Source organism: Oncorhynchus mykiss, chromosome 32 (assembly GCF_013265735.2).
Source record: "Oncorhynchus mykiss isolate Arlee chromosome 32, USDA_OmykA_1.1, whole genome shotgun sequence".
Classification (NCBI taxonomy): Eukaryota; Metazoa; Chordata; class Actinopteri; order Salmoniformes; family Salmonidae; genus Oncorhynchus; species Oncorhynchus mykiss.
The window spans coordinates 40,814,565-40,842,484 of NC_050572.1; the positions used below are offsets into that span (position 1 = coordinate 40,814,565).

The window sequence follows — 27,920 nt, forward strand, 5'->3', positions numbered from 1 at the left end:
ATTACAGAGAAACAACAACAAAACTAACAAAAAAATGTAATATGTTTTTCTTATTATTATATATATATATTTTAAACAGGACAAATATGAGGGGGCACGTACCCGTTTGACCCCTATTGGGATGATGCCTCTGGTGTCCTGAGCCAATGAAAAACAACAGGGTGGTAAAGGTTGGGTAGAACTGCACCCTGGTATCGAAGAAGTGGCCCAACTAGCCTGTCTGGCTAAAGAGTGGGAGGGGCTTTCACCTGCAGTGAAAAGGTGTACTCTAACCTGATCAAGGACAGAGAGGAGCAAACATACTTAGGGCCAGCAGTGACAATTCAGATAGTCAGTGACAGAGGACAGAGAGGGAGAGAGACAGACACCAAGATTGATCAAAGCTCAAGATTTGAAAAGCATCCAGCTTGAAGATGCCAGCTCTGTGGCGCTCCACTTTCGTCCTGGTGATGGTACTGCTTGCCATTAGTAGGCCCAGCCTGGCATCTGAGGCCACAGGAAATGGAACAGAACATACTATCACCACCCTCCCCATCGTTATCTGGAAGTGGGAGGAAATTCATTTCCCATACCTGGTGGCACTCTGGGTCCTGGTCAGCTGGCTCTGCAAACTCGGTGAGTTCCATACATGTACATCAGTGGAAGCTGGTGACTTGAAAAATTAAGGAGGATGGGAGACTCACGGTATATGCTCGGAACACACGGAGACGACAAATGAGGGTATGAGGCATGAGTTGGGGTGTTCAGAGGCTTGACGTCAGTGCAGGACAGGGGTTGAGGTGTTCATAGGCTTCAGTGCAGGACAGGCTCATCATGGATGGATGGTGTTGGAGAAGAGCTCAACTCTTCCACTGAGGGCAGGACAGGATTTGACAGGGAAGACAAAAAAACAATAACACAATACACTACACAGTTACACAAAAGATCTGAGAATGAGTTAGTCCAAGCAAGTAAAATCATTGATGTGTAATAATGTGATTGTGTTTGTGTGTGTGATTGACTCTACATACAGTAATGAGAGAAAATTGATATGGGTACTCACAGTGCTTGGAGAGGAAACATTCAATGTGCCAGTAGATGAGCAGGCACATGAGAAGTGGCATCAGTTCATATCAGGAGAGAGTTGACAATAGTTGACTGGAGGGGACTTAGCTGTAAATACAAATAGCAGATACATTCCATTACAGCTGTGCCATCGTAGGTTTGGGCAATGAGTTTCTTCATGAAGTGAAACTCAGACAAATCAGAATTCACAAAGTCAAACACAGACTGCAAATCTTGCCCAACCAACACATCAAAGTATACAAAAAAACATTCCTGAATAAAGCCCTGATCATCCACATACCTGACAATAACTGACAACTGCAAGCAGACTGGTTGCACCATCCCAGCCTATGAAGGGACCTGTTTTTCCTAATCAGGTGACATGGTTTAAAAAAACTCCTGAAAAAAACTCCTGGCCCTGGGGGGATGAAAATCCTGTCAAACTGCAATAACCTTAAAACTTGTTTATATGAATTATATTTAGACTAGATTAAGAGGGGAATTTCCTCTATCCAGACGCAGAGATAACAACTGATAGCAAATAAAACTCACAGGGCTGAGCTTGCTTAATGCATGTTTGCATCATGCAGGCCTATGCAACTGTAGACCTGTCATCACTATTATGTTGGTTGATTAATTCCAGTTAATTATTTTGAATTGAAAACGAATAGGCAGCCTAGCCAAGTTGGAATATAAACCAAATTTGATAACATTCACATTTTCTCCTCACACAAATGGACTATAAATACATAACGTTACCAATTTGTTTAACCTGAGCAGATGGACAGGGTGCATAGGCTGTATGCAGCTGCTATTATTAGTAGCCTACAGTTGATCAGACTGAAAAATCGTCTCGTTTTCATCCCATACAGTATGTCAGATCTCTAATGCAGGGGATCTTAAACATGTTCAGCCTGGGACCCAAATTAGAAATGCTGTGTTTTCCTGGGACCCAAGCTTAGGAAAATATATTCAACTATACATAAATATCGGTACATTCATTCCCCTTATGCTTTAAACAAATGCAATATAGACAAAAACAAATAACAATTAAATTAAATAGCCATATAAATATCTATTCATGTTTATTTCCCCCCATTAAAAACACTCTTACATATCTGTCTAGGTTGGAACTGTTGCTGTTAAAATACAATACATCATTTTCATTCTGAACTGGCATTAACCGATTGATCACATCACACAGATGAATAACAGAACACACACACACACACACACACACACACACACACACACACACACACACACACACACACACACACACACACACACACACACACACACACACACACACACACACACACACACACACACACACACACACACACACACACTCCTAATGAGAGCATGTCTATTCTGGGTTCCATTTTCTCCTGTAATTTGAAGAAACTAATTTGAATTGAATAATATTTAAAAAATGCTCAACTATCACTTTTCACTCTCAATCTCTAACCAATAATGTCAAGGACTTACCAAGCTTCTCAACACATAGAACCCCCCATAATGCTCTGCGGCACAACCCCAATACAACACATTCTCTGATCCTAATCTTATGATTGGATGGACAACATGTCAGTTCATACTGCAAAAGCTTTGATTGGTTGGAGGTTGTCCTCCAGAAGTGGTCATAGTTACCATGTAGGTCTATGGAAGGGGGTGAGGCCTACTAGACTCCTAGGTTTTGTATTGAAGTTAATGTAGCCAGAGGAAAATGGAAGCTAGTTGTCAACCGGCTTCACCATAATGCTACCCAAGAGAGTGCTGTTGAAGTTACTATAGACCTTTATTGAAAAATAGTGTGTTTAAATAAATGATTTAATGAAATATTAATATATTTAGTATAGTTTTATCTATAAAGGATAACTTTGTTTAACTATTTTTATTTTTATGAAATTTCATTGAGGAGGACAGTCCTCCCCTTCCTCTTCTGAGGAGCCTCCACTGATTTACATCCCCTTCCCCAGGCTACTCATCTTTATAGTATTTCATCGTACCATAGATTGCCACCCTCTAGTCACGCTCTAAGAGTTTGTTTGCTGACGCTTTACTTTACCCCGAGTCATAAGAACCAACATTAAACTGTCATAATCAATACATAACAGATCTTATAAACCAAGCTGATGTCAGCTTAAGACAATGACTTTACACTGTCATGACACAGCAAATTAACCGTGTATTAGTGTAAAATTGTTCTTTGCAGATTTGGACGTCAGGTGACCATTTAATTGATGCAGGACTTATTTATGTGTTTCGACAGAAAAGCGACAATGTAATTTGTGCTAATGTATATGCGTATGTACAGATATGAGCTGTGGAGTGTCATCTTTTGAATGTTAACTGTTAAAGGTAATGGAGCATCTACCATGTTTAGGTCTTGTTTGTTGTGGTGACATGGTGGTCAATATCAATGTGAGTGTACACACCAGACACAATTGAGATGTGACATTGATTACACTTTTTGTGTGTTTGTGTAAATGTGCATACACTGTGCATAGATAGGTACAGTGCCTTCACAAAGTATTCACACCCCTTGAATTTTTACACATTTTGTTATTACAAAGTGGGATTCAAATTGTATTTTTTTTCCCAATTATCTACACAAAATACAACAAAAAAGTGGAAGAAAAGTCTAACATGTCAAAATAAATATATACAGTATATATGAAAAATACACTATACTGTATCCTGATAAGATAAGTATTCAACTCCCTGAGTCAATACATGTTGGAATCAACTTTGTCAGCGATTAAAGCTGTGAGTCTTTCTGGGTAAGTCTCTTAGAGCTTTGCAAACCTCTATTGTTCAATAGTTGCACATTATTCTTTAAAAAAATCTTCAAACTCAGTCAATATAGTTGTTGATCATTGCTAGACAGCCATTTTCAAGTCTTGCCACAGATTTTCAAGCCGATTTAAGTCAAAACTAGAGGTGTGCCGAGTACTCGTATTTTTTGTAATTATCCGTCAAGGGAAACATTATTTTCAGCAGCCAGCACGCATCTCTCTTTCACTCAAATAGAATCCGTATCTAGTCATTGTTGTTCAATCTACTTGTTTCTTGTCGACTTTGCTGAGGCCATATGGTTGTTTTTGTCTGTCTACTTGGTATTGTTTAGTAGGCCTACTTTGTCATTATAATTATTCCATTGCTGACAACGTCTGTGTTATGTTGTGATCCAAGCCCATGCTTGCTTGCTATTATTATTTATTTGAATGCGCACAGGCATGTTCGCCGAGAGACAAATCATTAGAAAATAAAATGCCAAATGTATATGGTTCATTTTTAATCCACATTTTTATAGGGGTAGATTGTTTATTTTTGTAATACAAACGTTTTGCTCCTCTCAAATGTGAAACAATATATGGGGCAAACAAATTAGCCTACCTTCATCTAAATCTGTGTCTGGAATAAATGCAGGCAGTAGTAGCCAGCCATGCATTAGGCTATTTTTGTGCATTTTTACCTGTCGAGGTCGTTTAACAATGTGTGTGAATGAGTGAAAGAACAACGATGCGCTCTGAGATGCACTCTTGAGTGATAGTGCTGTAACGCACACTTGAGGTATAGGCTTTACCGGCATTTAAAGCTTTTGGGTTTTACAATCACGAGTAAATCCGATTACGAGTATCAAGTGTGATAAAATGGATATGATTATGAGTACGAGTATGACGAATCAGTACACCCCTAGTCAAAACTGTAACTAGGACATTCAGGAACATTCAATGTTGTCTTGGTAAGCAACTCCAGTGTATATTTGGCCTTGTGTTTTAGGTTATTGTCCTACTGAAAGGTGAATGTGTCTCCCAGTGCCTGTTGGAAACCAGACTGAACCATGTTTTCCACTAGGAATTTGCCTGTGATTAGCTATATTCGGTTTCTTTTCATCATAAAACCTTCCTAGTCATTGCCAATGACAAGCATACCCATAACATGATGCAGCGATCACGCCTGAAAATAAATATGAAGCGTGGTACTCAGTGATTGTTGTGTTGGATTTGCACCAAACATAACAGTTCGTATTCAGGACATAAAGTACATTTCTTGCCACATTTTTTGCAGTTTTACTTAATAACTTATTGCAAACAGGATACATGTTTTGGAATGTATTTATTCTGTACAGGCTTCCTTATTTTCACTCTGTCTATTAGGTTAGTATTGTGGAGTAATTACAATGTTGTTGTTCCATCCTCAGTTTTCTCCTATCACAGCCATTAAAATCTGTAACTGTTTTAAAGTCAACATTGGCCTCATGTTGAAATCCCAGAGTGGTTTCCTTCCTCGCCGGCAACTTAGTTAGGAAGGATGCCTGTATCTTTGTAGTGACTGGGTGTATTGATACACCACCCAAAGTGTAATTAATAACTTCACCGTGCTCAAAGGGATATTCAATGTCTGCTTCTTCTTTGCGAGGCATTGGAAAACCTCCCTCGTCTTTCTGGTTAAATGTGTGTTTGAAATTCGCTGCTCAACTGAGAGACCTTAAAATTGTTGTATGTTTGGGGTACAGAGAAGAGATAGTCATTCAAAAATCATGTTAAACACTATTATTGCACACAGAGTGAGTGTGACTTGTTGACAAATTTTTACTCCTGAACGTATTTAGGCTTGCCAAAATAAAAGGGGTTGAATACTTATTTACTCAAGACATTTTAGCTTTTAATTTGTGATTAATTTGTAAACATTTTGAAAAACATAATTCAACTTTGGCATTATGGGGTATTGTGTGTAGGCCAGTGACAAAAAAATCTCAATATAATCAATTTTAAATTTAACACACAAAATGTGGAAAAAGTAAAGGGATGTGAATAGTTTCTGAAGACACTGTACATAAAGATACTGCTATGGCTGTCGTTGGAATGAGACCAAGGTGCAGCGTGGTAAGTGTACATTTTGAATTTATTAAGCGACATGTAAAGTATAGTAGCGCTAAACCAGCAACTAACAAAAACAAGATCCCACAATAGAAAGTGGGAAAAAGGGCTGTCTAAGTATGATCCCCAATCAGAGACAACGATAGACTGCTGCCTCTGATTGGGAACCATACTCAGCCACAAACAAAGAAATAGACAACATAGAATGCCCACCCCAAATCACACCCTGACCTAACCAAATAGAAAAATAAAACGGCTCTCTAAGGTCAGGGCATGACAGATACAGTACATGTGGGGAGTGTGTTTGCCATGCATATGATGGAGGAAATGCACAGCATTTAGTATTGCAGGCAGATATAGACTACATATAGATTTACATATGGGCTCTCCTTGCAGATTACCTCAAATTTTGCTGGTCATTAATCCCTTCATTTTACCCTATGCTGACGTCTGTGAAACAGCCCCTCAAAACGTATCCACAGTATTTACACTGGTGACTCTGAGGAGAACTTATTAAACAGCTTCAAGAATACAACACAAGCTAATACTTATTTGACGCCATTAACATTAGCATTGTTTTACAGAACTAATATACAAATTTAACTACATAAGCACAGTTGAGTATAACACCTTGAAGGTTATGAAATCAGTACCTTGCGTGTCCGTTGTTATAAAGGAATACACAGAATGCATTATGCTCCATACATAAATACTGTGTGTTACAGTAGAAATGACATAACACGATATACAGAAACATTATTATAATAAGATAATAAGGCACTTACTTTGATAGAAATGCCCACGGTAATTATTAGTAAGGAAAACAACAATGAAGGCAATGCGCCGGGGCTAAAGGTTCTGTCAGGTTCTGTTTTGACTGGAGATGCGCAAATGTCTGCATACTTGACCTGAAGAAACAATGGTAGAGTGCTTGGGCTTCATCAAAGAGAGAAGTTTGTCTGACTCATCTAGCTAATCCTTTCCTTACATGAGCCTAGAATTCCTCTGCCACAGTGAAATGGGCTACTTTCTATGTGAATTAATGAGGAGGTGGAACGCACCTACCTCACTGTTACAAAATAATGGACAATTGACTAGTTGAACCATTTTCTATAGATAATTAACAGGCAGCGTGCCTTGGTTTGAGGGCAGCTATGGTTAAATATTCTTTATTTGTCAAAAAGCAGTCAAGCATCGATCATCAAGTGACCAGAATCAGACCCTCAATATTTATTTGAAAGGACCTTCAAGATCACTGTGCACTTTCAACACCCAGTGAAGTTCATCATAAGTTATTTAATCTGTAGCCTAATCAATTGCATGGTTTCCCGAGTCTAAGTGGGATGGCCACACACCATATAATCGAGTGACTCCAAGTTTACTTCGACATGATGGTTTTTCTACCAATATATTTGCACATAAATGCATTTCCACCGCCATTTCTACCATAATTAATTTTACCAGCACAAAAAGATCCCACCATGTCGAAGGAACCAATTATCTGTCAGCATTTATATTTTACTCGCATAAAAAACTGTAGACAGAAATGGGGTTAGTGAATTAATTCTGACATCACATGCATGAGAAAACTCACTCAGGGGGGACTGTTAGAGATATCCATAATATTTATGATTATTTATTTGAATTGCGCGCCCTCCAGTTTCACCGGAAGTTGTCCCACTAGCGGGAAGCCTAGCCCTATTAACTGAGCTTCAGGCTGCCAGAGGCAACACTTAAAACACCTAAGCAAAAGATATAGCCCTGAGTCCTCTGGTGGGATGACAAATCCAGAGGTTACTGTTCAGTTAGTGAAAATGTTCACTTTGAGATAGAAGCCAGCCGGCTTGGTAGGAATTGATCCTGTGGACGAAGTTAAAGAAGGAGTGATGGCATGGAATCTGAAAAAGCATTACCGACTTTAAAAACTTGCCTCTCTCCGCTAATCCAGACTGAGTGATGAGAACATTTATAACGGCACATTGCTGGTTAATCATATTCCAGGGACAGAAAAAATTATTTTAAGGAGGCCGCAGCCTGTAGGCCTAATCATAAAACGTCTTAGAGTAGGAATGCTGATCTATGATCAGGTCCTCCCAGTCCATGAGATATGCAGTAGGATCTTTAAGCCACAACAGAGCATATGGTATATCAGCACTCCTACTCTAAGATTCTTTATGAATACAACTCCAGGGATCAAGAAAGTGTAAGGAGGCCTGACTAATTAGCTAACTACGCTAAAATGATGCCAGCATCTTGGCTGTGAAAAATTTACTTCAAAGATTTATCAGGCAGTGAGCTGCATTTTTGGGACCACAGCCCAGATTCACAAAACCATCTTAAGAAGACATTTCTTCCTAAGTGCCATTTTTTCCTTAACTTTATTCTTATTAAGAAGAAACTTACAAAAAGTTGCTATTCCTCAATAAAGTTATTGAAAATGTTCTTAAGTTTCTTCCCATGTTTCATCTTAAGGAAGTAGTTAAGAAAAATGTGATTCTTGAAAATAAAGTTATTGGATTTCTTAATGTTCTTAAGATAGCTTATTCTCATGGACGTGAGAAAATAAGCTAATGAAAGAAATTGAACATGTTTAATTGAAAAAAATCAGTATTGATTGTTTGAAATCCCCCACCAAAAGAAATTGACCAGTAATATCAGTAAGAAATATGCTAGTTAGTAGGCTAACTCGGTTGCATAGCAACAATCATCTTAAGATAGTTAAGAAGATCATAAGAAAACTTTGAGAAGTTTTAAGAAAATCATAAATTCTTAAGAAATGTTTGAGGAATTGCACCTAAACTTTCTTATGAACTTCTTTTTTTTTTTAAGAAGCTCCTTACGTTTTTGCGTAAGAAGTGTTTTGTGAATCTGTGCCCAGGGCCTGGTTTCGCAAAAGCATTTTCAGGCCAAGTTGATTGTTAGAACCTTCGTAGGAGCATCATTAAATCTCTGAGCTGTTTCCCCAAACCATTGTTTCTAAAGTGTCTCTTGAAAAAGCTTGTTATTTAATGACTGCCTCAGACCACTCGTAGAACAGCTAAGGTTGTCGTTAGATACTTTTGCGCCCTTCCGCGTCACTTTATTCTCAGAAGATTTCCGCTAAACATAAAATCAAGATATTAATCTGTGACCACCTATAACTTCAGAACAAATGTGACTACACATACAAAGTTACCAATTTATTTTCATTGTTACTAACAAATGAAAAATACAAATTTGATTAAATGAAAACCGAGATGACTGTATTAGAAATATAAATACAGTGTAGGCTACACACTGTATCTCTGTTATTTCAATGACCTTACAATCAATTTCATGCTCATTCAGTTGAGTTTAATTGAGCTATTTGTATGTTACTGTCTGTAATTTTTGCTTCAATATATTTCAGTATGTTTAACATGTGCACAATAATGTGCCAAATCTTGATTTTGTGCATTATTATAGGGTAAGCATTATAATAAGCCGCCTCACTATTTGTTGCCATAGGTGATAATATCTCTCTAGGATCTGATCCCTTGTCAGTATTGTGGATTAATTATAATGTTAGGTAAAATATGAAAGTAGAATGCTGATCCGAGAGTAGTGCTGCCTTTATTTCAATCCACGACGCACTTAGTCAACGTTTTCTCTGCATGATGTTTTGGGAAATGCGTGTTACATATTCGGCCATTGTGGGAAAGATGCATCATTAAAACATTCGGAAGCCTAAGTACAATCGCTATGGGGAAACCGGGCTCAGGTCTGTTTGACTTGGCGCCACCTGAATCTACCAAATTATTAACTTTTGTCTTTCATTCACTCTGCGTATCTCTGAATGTGTCTCTTTTGTCCTTGTCTTGCTCTGTTCACCAACAGTATTCCAGCTGAACCCGTGCCTAACCAGAGTGATCCCGGAGAGCGGCCTCCTCATTTGCATCGGTTGGGTCCTGGGCGGCATCATCTATGGAGCAGACAAGGTGCAGACCTTCAGGCTGCAGCCCTTCACCTTCTTCTTCTACCTGCTGCCCCAGATCGTCCTAGACGCAGGCTACTCCATGCCCAACAAGCTGTTCTTCGGCAACTTGGGCGCCATCCTGGTTTACGCTGTTATTGGCACCTGCTGGAACGCTGCCACTTTGGGACTCGCCCTTTGGGGGTGCTGGTTGGGCGGAGCCATGGGTAAGGCAGGCAACTTATGCGTCCCAAATAGCACCTGATTTCCTATGCTAGTGCACTACTTTTGACCAGAAGACCCTGGTCAATAGCAGTGCACTATATAGGGAATAGGGTGCCATTTGGGACAGGCCAACCAAAGTCTGAACTGACCACCATAGAGCAGATCAACATAAAAGACAGGTTCTTCTATAGTTTTACGATGACTGAAACTGGCATTTGTGAGGTCTTCAGAGTTAAAGTGTAAGGTAGATCAAAGGTCTGAGATCATAACATATTTTACCCTGGGCCTCTGTAGGTAATATCGACACTGGTCTCCTGCAGTTGTTGTTGTTTGGGAGTCTGATTGCTGCTGTGGATCCCGTGGCTGTGATTGCCGTGTTTGAGGAGGTCCATGTCAACGAGGTCCTGTACATCCTGGTGTTTGGGGAGTCCCTTCTCAACGACGGCGTCACAGTGGTCAGTCTCACAAATTTGATCATCCTCATTCATCATTATTAGGATGCGTCCCAAATTGCACACTTTACCCTATATCAGCCATACTCAATAGGTGGTGTCAATACGGACTGTGGGCCTCAAGCTGCAATGTCGTTATTTGGCAGGGCATCAGCAGTTTTACTTTTTTATTGTCAGTCATTGCTTACTTTAGAGAGCTATTTACAGTTAATCAACTAGCCCATGTCAACATTTTTAGCTAGGTTTTTCAGACCATTGATTTTGTTGTAATGTTCGAGTTGCTCAGATATCACATGAACATACAAAAGAAAACATAGAAAAATCTATTTAATTGCAGGATATCAGCCATATTTGATCATACTTCATGTAAGAAAATTGACATGCAGGCTAATGAAATCATTATGGAGAGCAGACCAAGCTGTAACAGTTTGAACCTGACCTATGGCACAATAGTTGGGCCTGTCATCCCACTGGGCACACCACGTCATTTCAATGTGGACACTTAGGTCATATTTGCTTGAGATGTTGATCAATGAGATTTCAACCATTATTCACCCACTCAAAAAGGCAGACGGAGTTTGTTGAATTCCCAATGTGTTATAACACTTCTTTCAACCATCTAAAAGCACAAGTACATACCAATGGAAAAACAATGTCTTCTTTTTGGTTTAGTTGTCATCTAAATATGTTTCAACCAATTTAAATGCACAGAAAAGTTAAAGTGTCTTTATTTATACCACAACTTAATGTGTTATCACTGTGCTTCATCTAGAAACACAATCAAATGACCTTAATTGCAGTTGAGATTACATTCAAAGTAAATAGTGCAAGTAATCAATGCTGTTTGAGATTCTGCGCAGATTATTATAGCAATTGTGAAGAGCTCTAAAAAAGACCTGCATCCTTTTCATGCTACAGTGTCTTCAGAAAGTATTCATACCACTTGACTTATTAAAAAAAAAATGTGTTCCAGCCTGAATTCAAAATTGATTAAATATACACTACCGTTCAAAAGTTTGGGGTCACTTAGAAATGTCCTTGTCCATTAAAATAACATAAAATTAATCAGAAATACAGTGTAGACATTGTTAATGTTGTAAATGAGTGTTGTAGCTGGAGGCCCGGCGTACAGAGGCCCATTTTCAGCAACCATCACTCCTGCGTTCCAATGGCACATTTTGTCTAGCTAATCCAAGTTTATCATTTTAAAAGGCTAATTGATCATTAGAAAACCGTTTTGTAATTATGTTAGCACAGCTGAAAACTGTAGTCCTGATTAAAGAAGCAATAAAACTGGCCTTCTTTAGAGTATCTGGAGCATCAGCATTTGTGGGTTCGATTACAGGCTCAAAATGGCCAGAAACAAAGACCTTTCTTCTGAAACTCGTCAGTCTATTCTTGTTCGGAGAAATGAAGGCTATTCCATGTGATAAATTGCCAAGAATCTGAAGATCTCGTATAACGCTGTGACCTACTCCCTTCACGGAACAGCGCAAACTGGATCTAACTAGAATAGGAAGAGGAGTGGGAGGCCCCGGTGCACAACTGAGCAAGAGGACAAGTACATTAGCGTGTCTAGTTTGAGAAACAGATGCCTCACAAGTCTTCAACTGGCAGCTTCATTAAATAGTACCCGCAAAACACCAGTCTCAACGTCAACAGTGAAGAGGCGACTCCGGGATGCTGGCCTTCTAAGCAGAGCTCCTCTGTCCTGTGTCTGTGTTCTTTTGCCCATCTTAATCTTTTCTTTTCATTGGCCAGTCTGAGATATCGCTTTTTCTTTGCAATTCTGCCTAGAAGGACAACCATCTCTGCAGCACTCCACCAATCAGGCCTTTTTGGTGGAGTGCCCAGATGGAAGCCACTTCTCAGTTAAAAGGCACATGACAGCCTGCTTGGAGTTTGCCAAAAGGCACCTAAAGGACTCTCAGACCACGAGAAACAAGATTCTCTGATCTGATGAAACCAAGATTGAACTCTTTGGCCTGAATGCAAAGTGTCACGTCTGGAGGAAACCTGGCACCATGGTGAAGCATGCGGGAGGCAGCATCATACTATGGGGAAGCTTGAAACCCTAGGCATACAGTATATGTATTGTCTATTTTAGTTGGATCCTGGGTTGAAACACACTATATATACAAAAGTATGTGGACACCCCTACAAATTCTGGATTCGGCTGTTTCAGCAATACCCGTTGCTGACAGGTGTATAAAATCGAGCACACAGCCATGCAATCTCCAGTAGACAAACATTGACAGTAAAAAAGCCTTACTGAAGAGCTCAGTGAATTTCAACGTGGCACTGTCATGACGCCACCTTTCCAAATAGTCAGTTCATCAAATTTCTGCCCTACTAGAGCTGCCCCCGTCAACTGGAAGTGATGTTATTGTGATGTGGAAACTTAAATGATATTTAAAAAATTTAGATATGAACACACTAGTAATAGATCATTTGTTGTATCGCTGAGAAAAGGGGACACAGTCTTCCAGTCATCCACTGCTCCACACACATGAACTGAAATTTGGATAACTATTAGAAGTTTAGCAACCATAGCTGTAGATAGATCAACTTTCCAGTAGGAGGTGCTGCCTGGCATGAACTTTTCTGATATTGGATATAATGTTGAAGATACAAGGATTATCTATGTTGAAAATGGGTTACCATAATGACATAATCCTGGGGTAGAAATGTCACCCTCATGTCACCCTCAAAATGTCAAAAAATGTCACCCTCAAAACAACAGTTGTTGACTTGATCCAATATATTTTCCACGTAGATTCCACATCACAATTTGTTGACAAATTACATTGAACATTAATTCAACATTTTTTGTGCCCAGTGGGATTGTATTTAAGTAAAAGTTTTACCCTCAATTCAATCTTTGCAACGCTGGTTGAAATTAGATCAACCAGTACTGTTTTCATAACTTTTGCAAATCTAAATGTGTTTTATGCTCATATTCCATATCACAATACGTTGATAAATTACATTGAAACAATGCTGATTCAACCTTTTTTTTTACATTTTGTGCGTAAGGCGCTCTAACCGTATTTGTCCCATGATGCAGCCCAAGGTTGATAAAAAATAATATATATTTCACTCTAAGTGTTTTTAAATCTACGCATGGGTTTTGAAACAGATGAATATGCAGATGCATCTCCATTCTGAACACCTTCTCCATAAGCTACATACTAATGTTGTGCCAAACAAATTCAGTATTTAAAGGGATTTAGATAAATGAACCGAAAAACTCCTTGATCAAATTGGTAGGCCACCCAGTGGGTGTGTTTTCTGGCATTTAATTAAATGTATTCAGTGCTCACAAGGGTGCCACACACACAAACCTTGTTACACACGTGCATAGGGTAAGTCTGAATACGCCCCTTGGTAAGGAATAGGGTGCCATTTGGGACACAGTTAATGTGTATACTACAGTTTTTTTGCAAAACACATTCACTTAACTTTTTGTAATGTGTTAAATAAGAAGTATGTGGACATCCAAGTGTAATGACATTCATCATTGGAAACCTTAACCCGACAAATGGAGTACAAAGGCAATACACAAGACAAGGCATGTTGACTGAACTGCACCGGTCAGTCACATGCTTTGCTCCAGAGAATGCTGTCTGTTTGTAGGCCTATATAACATAAATCATATACAAATAGTCCAAGAATACCATTTTAAATCTAATGGATTACATTAAACAATTGATTCAATTAATTGTAACACATTAAATAATGTAGTGTTCAATTTATTTGGTTGCTTAACCCCCCCAACTCCTTAGTGACCGGTCATCTTTATTTCCATGCTCCCTCAGGTGCTGTTCAATGTGTTTGATGCATTTGTGTCGCTTGGAGGGGCACAAATCGACGCTGTAGAGATCATCAAAGGCATAAGTGAGTAAGAGCGCCACACCTTGGCTACGTCCAAAATTGCACTCTATTCCTTATATATTGCAATTATTTTACATTTGACATTTTAGTCATTTAGGAGACACTCTTATCCAGAACAACTTACAGTAGTGAGTGCATACATTTTTTCCAACTTCCTTATATAGTGCACTTATCTGCGCTATGTAAGGAATAAGGTGCCAGTGTTTGATTCTCAGGCCAACAAATATAGCCCTGTCAGATAGTCAATAGGTACAGCTTATTGTGCCATCTTTAAGCAAACTGTAAAGGTAATGCAACAAGCAATAGAGTATGTAATCTGTCTAACCCAGGGGTTGCATACCCCTGGTCTAACCAACATTTTATGTATTCATTTAATAATTACTTACTTTGTTCCCTGTTTGCCCCTATATGTCCTTCTGACTCTCTTCTTCTTCCTCCTCTTTCTTTTATCACCTTCCTCTCTTCCTCCTCTGCTCTGTGTAGTCTCATTCTTCGTGGTGGCGGTTGGAGGCTCCCTGGTTGGTGTCGTCTTTGCTCTGCTGATCTCGCTCCTAACCAGATGCACCAAGAACATCCAGATTATCGAGCCAGGCTTCATCTTCGTTCTGGGCTACCTCTCTTACCTCACAGCCGAGATGCTCTCCCTATCCGCTATCCTGTCGTAAGTCTTTCTGACTGTTATGTTGATGTATTAGGCCATTTACTGTATACCCTTTCTGTTAGGTTTTCAGTGGAACACCCCTTAACATGATATTTCCACTTACCTTGCCTTAGTTTTTAGATATGTGTTTCAGTTACTTAGTACACTCTTAGAAAAAAAGGAGTTATTGTAGGGAAGTCGGCTGACTAAAGACCAGGCCAATTCCAAATGCCTGGCAGTTGGCAGACCATACCCACACATCTACAACGGTAGAGATGAAAAGACGTGACACTACTCAGCAAATATTTTCCCCCATTCCCAATGCACTTTGGCTTCTGCATGCTTCCCAGATGAAACAGTTTGGAAGAGTTTGTGCATATATTATGATAACATTTTGTGACGTTATTGTTTGTTTTGGACTTTTTGGCTATTCGGTCACACCAATTTGACCGAAGTCGGTAGCCATAGTCTATGCACCTTTTTTGGTGATTGGTCAACAGTAGGGATTCTTCAATAAAGTATTGGGTGTCATTCAACGAGAGATGACTCGATTTCATGCACATTTTTTCATTGAGAAATGCTGCACCAAACATCTTAGGTGTAAAATTGCGTAACTAAGATCTCCTTGGCAAAAAGGTCAAAATGAATGACAGATTTCTTGAGTTACCTTATATTAATTCAGACTATTTTGAAGGTGGTTATGGCATCTCAAAATGGACAAACAGTGCTATTGTCACTTTTTTCTCGTTTTTCAAGCGAAGGTCTTTTAAGGGAGTATGCAAGCTCATGGTTTGTGTGAAACTGACTGAAGTATGCTGATGCCTTTACAAGATAACAGTCCAGAGGGCCATTACATGGCAGAACATCAACTTCACACGTTCGATCCAAGACAGGGTGACACAGTAATAGCAGGGGCCCGCCAAATGGTTTGCCCTGCTCTAAAAGGACAGAATCCAAAACATTCAAATGGAATCAGGAAACCATTATTGTTAACACCAAAAACCTTGCTTTGTGGGAGAAATCATTACATAAGCATCCAGGCTGGGAGGCAAGAAGTGTACTGATGCATGCTATGATCATTGTGTGCTGTAGAAATGCTAAATTATATTGTGTATTCTAAACTTTGTGAATAACTTCTATTTCAAAGAGAGCAGGTCATGTTTTGTATCATTATGTAGGGACATTATGCCCTGAACAATGACCCACCTTTCCCGGTTGTAAAAAGGATTTATCCATCAATAATGGAACAATATTAAATTCCCTAATGAAAGGAACTCTGCTCTCTGGGGCTGGATGCACCTCCTGCTAAGCGGGACCACGGAATGTTTCAGCCAATCAGGCAAGGAGCCTAGCACCTAGCCTCGCCCTCACTGTCCATTCGACCTGAACAATAAAAGCGTGGCTCGAATAATAGCCACAGCCGACCAAAATCCTTCTTCTGCTTGCTTATTGATCCCCTCGATCTCAATGAGTGGTGGCCAAACACCAATATTGGATTTTTAATGTCACAATGGCTCTCACAATAAAGATTGCAAATTACACACCTGTTTTTAGGGTAATGTAATATACTTTTGATTCAAATCCAATTGCCTTTTACTTCCCTTGAGGCATCTTTGTAATGTAAGATATGAGGATGACTCACCATTATGTGGAAAAGTAAGAAATGAAAGTTCCGGCCTTATAAACAAACAATTTCATGCAGAAAGCACACTAATCAACATTAAAAAACAAAACTTCAAACACTTCTTAATGCTATTCATTAAACTCTAACATCCAGTAATGTCTCCATTATAAAAATAATATATTATGCCCACATCTAGAGATGAACAACAATGCAAGAAGTTGTAACAGCCCATAGAATTTACAGAAGGGAGGGAGAGGGGAGGAAAGTCATGCGCGGCGGCCTGAGGCAGGAGAGAAATAGTTCTCGTTAAAATGTTAACAAAAACATCACTGTACTCTGAGAAATGAACCAGACTTTAGCATCCTCACACGAGCAATACCATAATTTAGCGGAGTAGCCTAACATTATTATAATGTCAAATTATTTGGGTAATTAATTATGGAATATAAAATATGTATTGAATAAAAATATGATTTGAATGGATTGCCAAGAGTGTGCAAAGCTGTCATCAAGGCAAAGGGTGACTACTTTGAAGAATCTCAAATATAAAATATATTTTGATTTGTTTAACACTTTTTTGGTTACTGGGTCAAAGACGTATAAGGTTTTCAAAGTAGCAATTACAATTCCCTAAAATACTTTTTTATGTTAATTTGAGTGTCACCTATGCCCTTATTTGAGTTATATTCAACAATAAAGCCAATAATGAACTTTTATTGTGATTCATATGAATGTACCCTAGTAAAATGTCATTCAGTATCACACTAAGTGGTAATAAAAATATAATAATTTTAGGCCCATTTTTCACAATCACAAGGTTATACCATGCTTAGACATGGCAGAACTATAACTACCCAGAGAGAAATTACATTTTATTTTGAATACCACATATTTGATGTGTCACGGGAACTAAATTTATTTTACAAAAACTTCCTGCCTTACTGAAAGAAAATATGAAATCTAAGCAAATATCTTTCACTTCATCCTTTGACATTTGTTTTTGTCTCTTGAGTCAACAAAACAAAGTTATTGTATTTTAATATAAAATACTGGTGTTATACTGTATGACAATATTTTGTTACCCTGAATGACACATACAGTGGGGCAAAAAAGTATTTATTCAGCCACCAATTGTGCATGTTCTCCCACTTAAAAAGATGAGAGAGGCCTGTAATTTTCATCATAGGTACACTTGTTCCACTTGTTCCACCTCCACTTGTGGCACCTGAATGGCACCTGAATGGCACCTGTTTGAACATGTTATCAGAATAAAAGAGTGGCATAGCCAGTCCACAACCTCAAACAGTCACACTCCAAACTCCACTATGGCCAAGACCAAAGAGCTGTCAAAGGACCCCAGAAACAAAATTGTAGACCTGCACCAGGCTGGGAAGACTGAATCTGCAATAGGTAAGCAGCTTGGTTTGAAGAAATCAACTGTGGGAGCAATTATTAGGAAATGGAAGACATACAAGACCACTGATAATCTCACTCGATCTGGGGCTTCACGCAAGATCTCACCCCGTGGGGTCAAAATGATCACAAGAACGGTGAGCAAAAATCCCAGAACCAGTGAATGACCTGCAGAGACCTGGGACCAAAGTAACAAAGCCTACAATCAGTAACATACTACGCCGCCAGGGACTCAAATCCTGCAGTGCCAGACGTGTCCCCCTGCTTAAGCCAGTACATGTCCAGGCCCATCTGAAGTTTGCTAGAGAGCATTTGGATGATCCAGAAGAAGATTGGGAGAATGTCATATGGTCAGATGAAACCAAAATATAACTTTTTGGTAAAAACTCAACTCGTCGTGTTTGGAGGACAAAGAATGCTGAGTTGCATCAAAGAACACCATACCTAGCATGGGGGTGGAAACATCATGCTTTGGGGCTGTTTTTCTACAAAGGGACCAGTATGACTGATCCGCGTAAAGCAAAAAATTAATGGGGCCATGTATCGTGAGATTTTGAGTGAAAACCTCCTTCCATCAGCAAGGGCATTGAAGATGAAACGTGGCTGGGTCTTTCAGCATGACAATGATCCCAAACACACCGCCCGGGCAATGAAGGAGTGGCTTCGTAATAAGCATTTCAAGGTCCTGGAGTGGCCTAGCCAGTCTCCAGATCTCAACCCCATAGAAAATCTTTGGAGGGAGTTGAAAGTCCGTGTTGCCCATCAACAGCCCCAAAACATCACTGCTCTAGAGGAGATCTGCACGGAGGAATGGGCCAAAATACCAGCAACAGTGTGTGAAAACCTTGTGAAGACTTACAGAAAATGTTTGACCTCTGTCATTGCCAACAAAGGGTAGATAACAAAGTATTGAGATAAACTTTTGTTATTGACCAAATACTTATTTTCCACCATCATTTGCAAATAAATTAATTAAAAATCCTACAATGTGATTTTCTGGATTTTTTTTGCTAATTTTGTCTGTCATAGTTGAAGTGTACCTATAATGAAAATGACAGGCCTCTCTCAGAGAACTTGCACAATTGGTGGCTGACTAAATACTTTTTTGCCCCACTGTATCACTACGGCCCACAAATATTGATTAAATGTGATTCCTTCAGAAATAACAATAATGATCCCGTGGACTATTATTAGTGGCAGCAATAGTATTTTTCAAGGACTCAGATGCTTGCTCCATCTCTGGAGGTGCAGGTTCATGTTGTACTTGTACAAGTTGTTCAGGAGGCTGCTCTATCCTTCAGTGGATACTATAGTTAAGTTCATCACCAGATTCATTTGTTTGATTTTTTGACGGCGCAAACGCTAACACAATTATGCCATGGGTGTTAATTTATATTTTTAGGATGAATTAAAAAAACACTTTTGTCATTAGAATTTTAACCTGGACAGTTATACTGAAGGACATTTTGACGCTTTAGAGCTCAATAACTCCCTTCATTTAATAGTTTGCGACACAAATATGTCTGGGTCAAAAGAAGGGTAAGAGTTTAAGAGTGATTTAATCTTATTTTTATACGTATTTATCTTTTTATGTTAAATGAATGGCCTTCGGACACCAAATGTACATGTCTCGTCTTTGACCCTACTACATGATTCCATATGTGTTATTTCATAATTTTGATGTCTTCACTATTATTCCACAATGTAGAAAATAGCAAAAATAAAGGAAAAACCCTTGAATGAGTAGGTGTGTCCAAACTATAGTAAACGGGGCCACACCTATCATTTAAGGCAATGGGAAACTTTCTTAGCAAGTAGGTGTCATAAACCGCAGGTGTCACAATTATAATCTGAAGGTTCTGTAGACTTCTTTTAATGACAAGTAGGATTCGAAATCTCAGAGACAGTGATATTTTTTATTGATCATTATTATTGATCTACCTACAGTGAAGCCGCTCAACATTTACATTATATTCAGTTATCTAACAGACTACCATCCAAAGCAAACCACAGGAGCAGCCAGGGTCAAGCGTCCCGCTCAAGAGCATGTCGACAGATCTCCCATCAAGTCAAAATGGGGATCTGAACTATCCAAGATCCCCCAACAGTTACCTGAGAGCTGCCCCTCAACCATCCTAGACCATTGTAGCTCAATTCCATTGTAGTTCAATCTCTCGGGTCCCTGTTCAAACAGTTACGGGTCGGCTTCTTTGTCCAACTGGGATCAAAGCTAAATAAAATGACAATCTGGCTCCCTGTGGTGTAAAACCCTTTTGGTTCCCTTGGAAGTGAGTAGCAGTAAAGGAGCAACCTCTCAAATTCTATTGTCACACATTAACAATTTGTACCCTAGTCCTCTATAGTCTAACATTGTCATCTCTAAGTAAGCATGGATAACTTGAACACTGAAGCCATTGTAGCAGATTTTACCTCTACGTCAAATCCGTGTTATGTGGAAACACTAGAAGAATTAATTAAATCAATCAGACCGCACAGGATATCATCACAGGCGCTTCAGACCAGACCCTCATTTAACCACATAGTATAGTGTTAAATGTCTCTGCCCAATTTAGGATAGCCCTAAAGGAAGTAGATGGGGCCAGAGGATGAGAAACTAGCCAAGTAATAAGCAGTTATCGAGAATCAGAAAGGTGAACTACTACTAGCCCAATTGCAGAATAAAGAGTTCAAAGGATCCAAAGACACTCTGCAAATTGAGTTGGATGAACGAATGGCTCAAGCCCAGCAAACAAAGAAAGAAAATTACACACTCAAACAAGAACATGATACCTTACAGAACTCGGTACTAGTTAGAGGAGGAGCACAAAGACATGACTAGACAACTGGATGGCAGGACTGAAAGACTGACGCACAGAGAGTTAAGGAGGAACTCACTGCACAAATAGCATTTTTGGCCGAGTCTAAAGAAGCACATGCATCTGGACTCTCTGGGTCGTAAAGTACAATAACTTATGGCCGTAATGCTCACTCCCCAGGAAACTGAAGGGACATTGGAATTGGAGCAAAACTTTATCCTAAAATCCAATAAGAAAGCAGAAAGACTCTCAAGGGAGTTACAAGAGATTGAAGCAGACAGTGCTCAATGGAAAAAGGAAGCCTACAGGCTACATGAGAAAATCGTGGTTTTACAGAATAAGTATGAATAGGCCAAAGGCGAGCAACAAAACTGGGTATACAAATCCCGGACATCCAACTTAAAACAAAGCCAACTGACCACTGACCTAATTGTCACCTCATAGGAACCTCTCATACCCACAGGAAACGTGCTATGCTATGGGCGACAATACCTACCCAGGTAATGGTGAGCCCAGAGAAAGGAAGGGTACATCAACGACAAATCTCCACACTTCTCCACACAACAGCGATACTGACTCTGAAGGGAAAAACCCAGTCCCTAAGAAGCGTCGCTCAACCAGTAAGGAGGAACCATGAGCCTACCAAATAATGCTAAACCAACTGAACGAGGAGTATAGATCAGTGGTTCCCAATCTTTTTATAGTCCCGTACCCCTTCAAACATTCAACCTCCAGCTGCGTACCCCCTTTAGCACCAGGGTCAGTGCACTCTCAAATGTTGTTTTTTGCCATCATTGTATGCCTGCCACACACACACACACTATACGATACATTTATTAAACATAAGAATGAGTGTGAGTTTTTGTCACAACCCAGTTCGTGGGAAGTGACAAAGAGCTCTTAGCGACCAGGGCGCAAATAATAATTTTGCTGTTTATTTAACCATCTTACATATAAAACCGTATTTGTTAATCGAAAATTGTGAATAACTCACCACAGGTTAATGAGAAGGGTGTGCTTGAAAGGATGCACATAACTCTGCAATGTTGGGTTGTTTTGGAGAGAATCTCAGTCTTAAATCATTTCCCACACACAGTCTGTGCCTGTATTTAGTTTTCATGCTAGTGAGGGCAGAGAATTCACTCTCACATAGGTACGTGGTTGCAAAGGAAATCAGTGTCTTAACAGTGTGATTATCCAAGGCAGGGTACTCTGAGCGCAGCCAAATCCAGAAATCTGGCAGTGGCTTCTGATTAAATTACATTTTCACAGAACCACTTGTTGCAGTTTCGATGAGGCTCTCTTGTTCAGATATCGGTAAGTGGACTGGAGGCAGGGCATGAAAGGGATAACGAATCCAGTTGTTTGTGCCATCTGTTTCGGGAAAGTACCTGCGTAATTGCGCACCCAACTCACTCAGGTGCTTCGCTATATCACTTTTGACATTGTCCGTACGCTTGAGTTCATTTGCACACAAAAAAATCATACAAAGATGGAAAGACCTGTGTGTTGTCCATGTTAATGCAGACAGAGAAGAACTCCAACTTCTTAATCATAGCCTCAATTTTGTCCCGCACATTGAATATAGTTGCGGAGAGTCCCTGTAATTCTAGATTCAGATCATTTAGACGAGAAAAAACATCACCCAGATATGTCCAGTCATGTGAGAAACCCATCATCATGCAAGCGGTCAGACAAGTGAAAATGTTGGTCATTTAAAAAAAAACTTTAAGCTCGTCTCTCAAGTTAACATATTTTGACATATTTTGTCAATACGCACACCTTGATAACCAGCGCACTTCTGTATGTTGTAAAAGTGTTACACGGTTGCTACCCATATCATTGCATAATGCAGAAAATACACGAGAGTTAACAAAGTTAACCATTTTCACTGTAGTGTCCAAACGTCTATCAAGCTGTCAGGCATTCCCTTGGCAGCAAGAGCCTCTCGGTGGATGCTGCATTGTACCCAAGTGGCATCAGGAGCAACTGCTTGCACGCGCGTTACCACTCGACTATGTCTCCCTGTCATGGCTTTTGCGCCATTAGTATAGATACCAACATGAGCAACAGCTACGTTTGGCTAGATTAGTGGAATTCCCACGAGAGAGTAACGGTTAATGTGATTGGATATTAATTATTTGACTAACTGTATTTGACATTGTGTTGTTATTTTGCTGAACACTAGATTGTTTCATTTTATTTTTGGCAGTGAAACGAGGGTACTCAGGCGAGAAAAAAAGTCTCAACCAAATGTATAGCCTGTTGGAAAATATAAATAAAAATGTGAATATTTTTTTCTGGAATATATCATTTTTAATGCGAATCACATTTTATTTGGCAAACCCCCGACGGCATTGCGCTTAACCCTGTTTGGGAATACCTGGAATTGATCAAACAATCTCACTGTGAATGATTATATCAAAGGATTGAACTCAATGTTAAACATTTATGACAACATCAAAGATGTTACCCTGGAAAATAACTGGTTCAGAAATCCACAAGGTCATGGCAGAGTTTCAATCTGAAGCGACAAAAACATACGCGGGCATATGCAATTATCGCAGAATGGGCGAAACGCATTGATGCCATTACAAATCTTCTGCAGGCATCTACCGTGAGCCAAACACGACTAGAAAGCCCTAAAAATGATCAGAGCCGTCTTAAGAAAGCATTCTACGGGGATCTGGAACCAGACCCTGTTGCTGACAACCTGAAAGTTATTAGATAACTGTAACGTGTACGCTGGGAGTCGGGAAGCAGGTACAGGGAGTGAATTTAATAAATAAACGAACATGGAACAAAACAAGAAACACGAATAGTGTACAGACATGAAACACAGAAACAGAGTAAATAAATCCTGAGGAAAGAACCAAGGGGAGTGACAGATATAGTGGAGGTAATCAGGAAGGTGATGGAGTCCAGGTGAGTGTCATTAGGGGCAGATGCGTGTAACGATTGTGGCAGGTGGCTGTAATAATACAGTGCCTTGCGAAAGTATTCGGCCCCCTTGAACTTTGCGACCTTTTGCCACATTTCAGGCTTCAAACATAAAGATATAAAACTGTATTTATTGGATATTTCAAACTTTTTTAACAAATCAAAAACTGAAAAATTGGGCGTGCAAAATTATTCAGCCCCTTTACTTACAGTGCAGCAAACTCTCTCCAGAAGTTTAGTGAGGATCTCTGAATGATCCAATGTTGACCTAAATGACTAATGATGATAAATACAATCCACCTGTGTGTAATCAAGTCTCCGTATAAATGCACCTGCACTGTGATAGTCTCAGAAGAACTGAAAACTGCTGTTCACAAATGCTCTCCATCCATCTAACCTCACTGAGCTCGAGCTGTTTTGCAAGGAGGAATGGGAAAAAATGTCAGTCTCTCGATTTGCAAAACTGATAGAGACATACCCCAAGCGACTTACAGCTGTAATCGCAGCAAAAGGTGGCGCTACAAAGTATTAACTTAAGGGGGCTGAATAATTTTGCACGCCCAATTTTTCAGTTTTTGATTTGTTAAAAAAGTTTGAAATATCCAATAAATGTCGTTCCACTTCATGATTGTGTCCCACTTGATTCTTCACAAAAAAATACAGTTTTATATCTTTATGTTTGAAGCCTGAAATCTGGCAAAAGGTCGCAAAGTTCAAGGGGGCCGAATACTTTCGCAAGGCACTGTATCTGATATTGTCAGAAAGCTTAAATTCTTGTTAATCTAACTGCACTGTCCGATATACAGTAGCTATTACAGTTTGAGGAGAGTGCACAGTTATGAACATGAAAAGTTATTAATACATAAATTAGGCTCATTTGGGCAGTCTTGATTCAACATTTTGAACAGAAATACAATGATTCATTGGATCAGACTAAAACTTTGCACATACACTGCTGCCATCTAGTGGCCAGTATCTAAATTGCACCTGGGCTGGAATAATACATGATGGCCTTTGTCTTGCATTTCAAAGATGATGTTTTTTTCTTTGTATTATCTTTTACCAGATCTAATGTGTTATATTCTCCTACATTCCTTTCACATTTCCTCAAATGGTACCAAAAAAAAATGCATATCCTTGCTTCAGGGCCTGAGCTACAGGCAGTTAGATCTGGGTATGTCATTTTAGGCGAAAATTGAAAAAAGGGGGCCGATCCTTAACCGTATATGAAGTTCCACACCCATCCTTTGGTTGATTACCTACAGAGAAATCCTGACCTGTATCTGACCCCAAATCTAATCATGTGTCCCGGTAAACCCTTCATCCGAGATAAGGCAGATTGTCTGTGCGGCCTTAAGCCGTTTTCTGAGGATGAACGATGTCAAGCTGTGGTGTCCGCTGAGGATGACGTAACAGCCATGCAGGTTGAGATAGCTGGCAATTCGTTCGTCAGCACCCCGGCCAGCCTCGTCATAGTCACATGTGAGCGTCATGACACTGTCACTAAGCTGCCCCTCCCAAATCAAACTAGAAGGAGATATAGTACACCTAGGTGATGTCGCAAAGTACTACTTAGACTCAGATAGACATGATACCGCCATTGAAATTCCTGATGCTTTTGCGTGACACCCTCTTGACCTTGGTATACCCATTCAAAATGAAATTCTCTATGAAGGTAATAAACTCCTTGACTTTAAGCTGACTACCCAGGGACTGCACATCGCTCCAGTTAAACCTAAATTCCTTAGGACATCCCTCACCCATTCGTAGAGTCCATCAGTCATCATCCTATGTGTTTCCTGCGCTTAGGAGTAGTATGACTGCAAACCATAGTCTCATGAACCTAGAAACCTTCCAACTGAAGCCTTGCTCCCCTCAACGCCTACCGGGATTCCGACAGGCCAAGGAGAGAAGGATGACACTCCAGAGAACCATTAAATAGCAGAACATCCACTTCAAACGTTCTATCCAGGGCTGGACTGCACCCAGACTTAGTGACCCTAACCCTAACCCTGTTTTAAATCAGTTTTATAGTAAAGACATGACACCCCTTCTATCTTACTATATGTAGCCCATGTATCTGATGCTGTATGACATGCCATATTATTTTTGGCCAGACAACATCAGATACATGGACTACACATTAGAGGTCTTCATGGGTCCAAAAAGGACCTGTTCTGAAATGGACCTGGTGCTTTCCTACCCAGACCCAATATGCATAGATACATTTTTTAAATAAAGTAAATTCCGAACGGACCCGAGGACAACTACACCCGTTCCAAATAGATCTGATCAGACCCAGTCTGATTTGAGTGAGGGAAGCAGCAGAAAATTATATTTTTAAGCTTTAACTTTATTAACCGGGGGTGATAAAGTGCAAGCGAGAGGAGGGAGAGAGGTGTTTACCTTTTACCTTTTTTGCAATCGACTTTTTGAACTGTTAAAGGCAGCAATACGCAACAAAATCTTTAGTCTACTGGAAAACCACACGAAGAAGAAGAAAAAGGAGAGCGAATTGCCACTTATAGGCTGGACAATAGAATGAGTCAAAATTCACCCAAGGTTGAAAATGGCAAAATAATGTTGGCTAAGCTGGAACACTTGAGCGAGCCCATAGCAAATTAATGGAATGGAACGTTCTCCAGGGTTGTTTTGACTGGAGTGATGCTTAGAATTCCATTTCGCCTAAATGGCACCAAAAAATGTATCCCTTTTTATTTTACCACTACAATCTGTTCTTAGGACGAAACTGAAAATTAACAACTTGTGTAGAAAGTTAACCAAGTGTGCTTATGTCTGCATAGCTAGGAAGTAGGAAAAAAATGGCAACTTCTGACTGTTTCTGGTCTAGCGTTTGATGACAACGAGATACACTGCCCAGCCTTACATAATTCAAGAGAGGAGATTCTCATTATTGAAATGGTGTCCGAATTGAAAAAATCTAAATATACCCATTGCGAGATATTTGGCGAAATATACCAACATGCTTCTCCATAGGAAAACAATGGGGGGAGCTCAGCGTTCCAAGGGCAAAAGGTATTTCGGGGCTAGCGTTTGATGACAACGAAATACACTGCCCTTACATAATTAGAAAGAGGATATTCTCATGATTAAAATGGTGTCCAATTTTTTTAAATCTAAATATACACATTGCGAGATATTTGCCAAAATAGACAGACATACAGTGCCTTGTGAAAGTATTCGGCCCCCTTGAACTTTGTGACCTTTTGCCACATTTCAGGCTTCAAACATAAAGATATAAAACTGTATTTTTTTGTGACGAATCAACAACAAGTGGGACACAATCATGAAATGGAACGACATTTATTGGATATTTCAAACTTTTTTAACAATCTCAAAAACTGAAAAATTGGGAGTGCAAAATTATTCAGCCCCTTTACTTTCAGTGCAGCAAACTCTCTCCAGAAGTTCAGTGAGGATCTCTGAATGATCCAATGTTGACCTAAATGACTAATGATGATAAATACAATCCACCTGTGTGTAATCAAGTCTCCGTATAAATGCACCTGCACTGTGATAGTCTCAGAGGTCCGTTAAAAGCGCAGAGAGCATCATGAAGAACAAGGAACACACCAGGCAGGTCCGAGATACTGTTGTGAAGAAGTTTAAAGCCGGATTTGGATACAAAAAGATTTCCCAAGCTTTAAACATCCCAAGGAGCACTGTGCAATCGATAATATTGAAATGAAAGGAGTATCAGACCACTGCAAATCTACCAAGACCTGGCCGTCCGTCTAAACTTTCAGCTCATACAAGGAGAAGACTGATCAGAGATGCAGCCAAGAGGCCCATGATCACTCTGGATGAACTGCAGAGATCTACAGCTGAGGTGGGAGACTCTGTCCATAGGACAACAATCAGTTGTATATTGCACAAATCTGGCCTTTATGGAAGAGTGGCAAGAAGAAAGCCATTTCTTAAAGATATCCATAAAAAGTGTTGTTTAAAGTTTGCTACAAGCCACATGGGAGACACACCAAACATGTGGAAGAAGGTGCTCTGGTCAGATGAAACCAAAATGTAACTTTTTG

At 39.6% G+C, this 27,920-nt stretch overlaps 1 protein-coding gene across 1 annotated transcript in view; it reads left to right on the forward strand.

The window, feature by feature from the left end:
• The first annotated feature begins 282 nt into the window (after nt 1–282).
• The window catches only part of nhe3b (putative sodium hydrogen exchanger 3b), a 70,236-nt gene continuing 42,598 nt past the window's right edge, over nt 283–27,920 (forward strand). Inside the window, 5 exon segments of the mRNA NM_001160482.1 lie at nt 283–615; nt 9,789–10,091; nt 10,384–10,544; nt 14,360–14,438; nt 14,919–15,096. Coding sequence (NP_001153954.1) covers nt 414–615; nt 9,789–10,091; nt 10,384–10,544; nt 14,360–14,438; nt 14,919–15,096 — 923 coding nt within the window. The 5' untranslated portion in view covers nt 283–413.